General features: G+C 44.1%; 1 protein-coding gene across 1 annotated transcript; it reads left to right on the top strand.

Moving 5' to 3' along the window:
- Nucleotides 1–230: 230 nt before the first annotated feature.
- irx2a (iroquois homeobox 2a) lies at nucleotides 231–3,832 on the top strand (the record flags this gene model as incomplete). Its single annotated transcript, XM_083885927.1, has 3 exons — nucleotides 231–470; nucleotides 1,696–2,098; nucleotides 2,901–3,832. 3 exons carry the CDS (start codon nucleotides 231–233, stop codon nucleotides 3,830–3,832), a joined length of 1,575 nt encoding a protein of 524 aa, XP_083742053.1.
- Nucleotides 3,833–4,461: the final 629 nt, after the last annotated feature.

The following is a 4,461-nucleotide window of genomic DNA, read 5'->3' as shown; positions in this document are numbered from 1 at the left end:
ATGCCACATTGCCTCAATGTGGGCACTTTAACAGATCTTTCGGGGTTTTTTTTTTTCTCCCAGTAAGGGGACTGTGGAGGGAGGACTTCCCATGACCATTGTTTGATGACTGTTTGCACGGCCGATTACTGACTTGATTGTTTATTATTTTTGGTTGCTCTTGTCCGCCGCCCTGCGCGTTTTTTTTTCCTCCCTTTTTGGAATCGGCGACCTATAGCGCGCGCTCACCAATGTCCTATCCTCAGGGTTACCTCTACCAGCCCCCGGGCTCTCTGGCTCTTTATTCGTGTCCGGCTTACGGGGCCTCAGCGCTGGCTGCCCCGCGGAATGAAGACTTGGCCAGGTCGTCCTCTGGCTCAGCCTTCAGCCCTTATCCTGGATCGGCTGCTTTCTCCGCCTCGGCCGGCGCAGGCTTCTCCAGTCCACTGTCATATTCCACGGATCCAACGACAGGATTCCCATCGTACATGGTAAATATCCCATTATATTCACCGATGTGATTGTGTGATTGTTTTAGTTCCCGACCGCAGACGAGCGTGTCGCTGCGTTAAAGTTTGTAAATGCGCACAGTAATCTCAGCATATATCTCATGTCAATGACAGTGTGTTTTTTTTGTTGTTGTTGTGAATGACACTTGAACTTTTTTATTATTATTATTATTATTATTATTATTATTATTATTATTATTATTATTGAGTGCATCATCTTTCATATCTACCGGCCTCATCTGCGTCCTCACTTTAAAACCATTGGCTTAAATGGGATTTTGACGCGTGGGCTGTGGACTGTAATGGCTTTGGCCAACGCTTAACACACGCTGCGCAGCTAATTATGTTAAAGTGAGCACCAACTAAGATTTGTATACGAACCGCCAGCTTCTCAAGGCGTGGATGTAGCCAACGTGTCAGAGTAAATTGATACAACACAAGGTGTACAACTCTTTCTTCTGCGACAGTCATTAAAAATCACCAGGGGAAGGAGTCGCCGACTTTAGTTGACTAAACGGGAATTTTGCATGGGAAAGCATGACTCGCATTGCTAATGTCACAGAGCACTTCAAGCGTTTTAGCAAAGGTGCATATCAAGTGATTTGCTAATGGGATTTGTAATGCTGCAAAGAGAAGGGTATGTTAACACATTGTGGTTGCCAAAACAAAACAAAAAAAAAAGCTCAGCCACTGAAAGAAAATGGGCAAGTTAATGGGTGATTACAGAAGATTGTTAATCCCCATTTTTATTACCTTAACGGCTGTAATAACTCTGTTATTAGTTAATCTGATAACGATCTTAACCATTAGTTAACATCAGTGCATAGCTTTTTTTTTGCGGCCTTCTTTGACATGCAACCCTAACTTACACATGCACTCCTCGAGCTGCTTAGTTGACATATAATTAAGGTTATATTAAAGCCTCTACGATAATAATTTAGATATTATCAAGGAAATAAAGTGAAGATAGCATCTGTCAGTATATGTTGTAGCTGTCACTCTTTTGACCTTTAAACAAAGTCGACATTGATTATTAATATTTTATTGTTCTGTTTCTTTTAATGTGATGTGTGTGTTGACATGTATTTAAAGTTATTGTTGTCACAATTACAATAATCATTAAAAGGGAGAAGATACATTTTGAAACACAACGCTCAAGGATTTAAGGATTCTTTTTTTTTTTCTTCTTCTTCAACTTTTTCTCCAGAGCTCTCCATATGACGCACACACAGGAATGGCCGGGGCTTTAAGTTACCATCCGTACGGGAGTCCAGGTTACCCTTACCAGCTCAACGACCCGGCGTACCGCAAAAACGCCACCAGGGACGCTACGGCCACCCTGAAGGCCTGGCTGCAGGAGCACAGGAAGAACCCGTACCCGACCAAAGGGGAAAAGATCATGCTCGCCATTATCACCAAGATGACCCTGACGCAGGTCTCCACGTGGTTCGCCAACGCCCGGCGGAGGCTGAAGAAGGAGAACAAAATGACCTGGGCTCCCAGGAATAAGAGCGAGGACGAGGACGAGGAGGACGGGGACGGAGAGCGGAAGGAGGTGGAGCGCTCCGACAAAACCCTGGACAACAGCGAGGCATCGGCAGAGGATGAAGGTGGGGTAATAATCTGGTCACCGAGCCCATGATCCGTTTAACAATTCAGGGAAGGATGAAGGGAAAGAGGAGGGGGGCGGGTGTCGCCTTTTATTTACTGCTCAAGTTATTTAGTGCCGCAGAGCAATATGTCACGTTAAAGATAAAGAAGCATACGTTTTAAATACAAAATAATAGACGTGCTCTGAATATACATTGCATTTACATGGAGGAAATCTGGTGTCACGTGTTGTTTTAGTAGATATATAACTCACACACACACACACACACACACACACACACACACACACTTATATTTATGTATAAAACGAATACTTTATTCTCTTGAACATGACCATGTCACCAAGAGACTATTACACTCTCTTTTTGTGACATTAATGTTGTACTAATTTAAGAAAAAGAAAAACAACTCACACTTATCACCATGTAATTATTGATTTTTTTTTTTAAATGATCAATTATTATTTTACTCATGAAATATTAATTTGAACAGTGAAGGGGAAATAAGTTGTATGGCACATTTCGATTTCTGGTAATTTGTTTTAGTAGATTTCAGCTCGTGACGTGTGTATATTTTAGAAACATTAATGTCTAATTAATATTCAGTGGGTGTAGTGTTTATGATTTAGTTTTATTCTATTTTCTTTTTTTTATAATTTTATTGTATTATTGCGGTTGTTTTTTTTAACCAATTCCTGTGTTTCTATTATTATCACCATTATTAATGACATTATCATTATTTATTCAAATTATGATTATAATTTAATTTATTGAATTCCCCCCCCCCCCCCTCCTTCCTTAGGTATCAGCCTGCACGTCGACACTTTGACGGACCACTCCTGCTCGGCAGAGTCTGACGGGGAGAAGGTCAGCTGTCACGTGGGCGACGTGAGCTCCGACCAAGGCGGCGACAAATGCGACGACGACGGCGAGGACCAGAACCACGACCCGGTGCGGGTTCCGCTCTCGCCCAAATCCGTCACGTCGTCGCCTCTGACGGGAGTAGAAGCGCCAGCCCTCGGCCACCACCACCACCACAATCACCACAATCACCACCATCACCACCACCTCCATCACCTCCACCAACTCCACAGCCAACGCGAGGATTTGGCCCGGAGCCTCGTCAACAGCAACACTATTAACGCCAGTAAAGCGACTTCATGCCTTGACAGCAGAGCTCCATCGGGGCCGCCTCAGAACCCGACAGCAAAGCCCAAATTGTGGTCGCTGGCGGAGATTGCTACCTCGGACCAAAAGCAGCAACATCAGCAACAGCAACCAAATGGCCCCTCCTCCAGCGGGGGCCTGCTCACTCCCCATACGCCCTCCACCAACTCCCCGCCTGCCAGCTCCCCCTCCCTCTACTCGGCCTCCTCCATCCTTGCAAGACCTATTTATTACACTTCTCCCTTTTATAGCAATTACACAAACTATGGCAACTTCAGCCCCCTGCAGGGTCAAGGGATCCTGCGCTACACGAATTCGTCCGGAGTGAGTCTGGCTGCTGCCGCCGCCGCCGCCGCCGCTGCTGCAGCCGCTGCTGCTGCTGCTGCAAACGAGGGTCTCAGCTCCTCGCACCAGGCTCTGGAGGCGAGCACAAACCCCAAACACTGCAGGCCAGACTCACCTCTCGTTAAAAATAACCCAAACCAGATTATTGTTGTCGAGCAGCAGCAGCAGCAGCAACAACAACATTTCAGAGCAGTACATTTAGAGGCAAAGAAAGGTACGTAATGGCGTAAAATAAGGCAAACACTGCCCCCCCCCCCTCCCCTCCCTTCCAAAAAAATAAAACATTTGAAAACTTATTTGATCAAAAAAATGAATCTCTTGAGCACTAAAGGGAAATCTATTCATGGTGGAGGTAAAGCGAGCCCACTTGTTTCCATGCAGCAAAATCCATCAACTGCTTTTTTTCTGTCACTTTCTCACGTACACATTCATGATTGGGCTGTTTTTTTTCTTTTTTTCCCTCTCCCTCTCTCTCACCTCCAAGTAAACTTACACGAGAAACAAGTGGCACGAGCTGACACCATTTACAGATTTGCACTTAATAAATATACCATTTTAGGATTGAATATGAGACTAAACGAGTCAATACGATGGACATTCTCCTATAAGCAAATGTTCTAAGGCCTAATATTCATTTTAAGTGCAGTTACCTTTGTGGAATAATCAAGTTATAACTTTTTTTATGTTTTAGTCAAACTATATGCACATCCTGCGCAATCTCATACAATCATATTTGCTTGTGTGAGGCCTCGTTTGCAACAAAGCTCTCATTATAACAAACGAAGGGATAAAATAAAAAATATAGCAAACAAATGTGTAAGAGAACAACTATAGCCCACAGGTATGGATGT

The sequence above is a fragment of the Microchirus variegatus genome, assembly GCF_963457635.1.
Source record: "Microchirus variegatus genome assembly, chromosome: 1".
NCBI lineage: Eukaryota > Metazoa > Chordata > Actinopteri > Pleuronectiformes > Soleidae > Microchirus > Microchirus variegatus.
The sequence above is the reverse complement of the archived record's forward strand: the minus strand, read 5'-3'. Positions and strand labels throughout refer to the sequence as shown.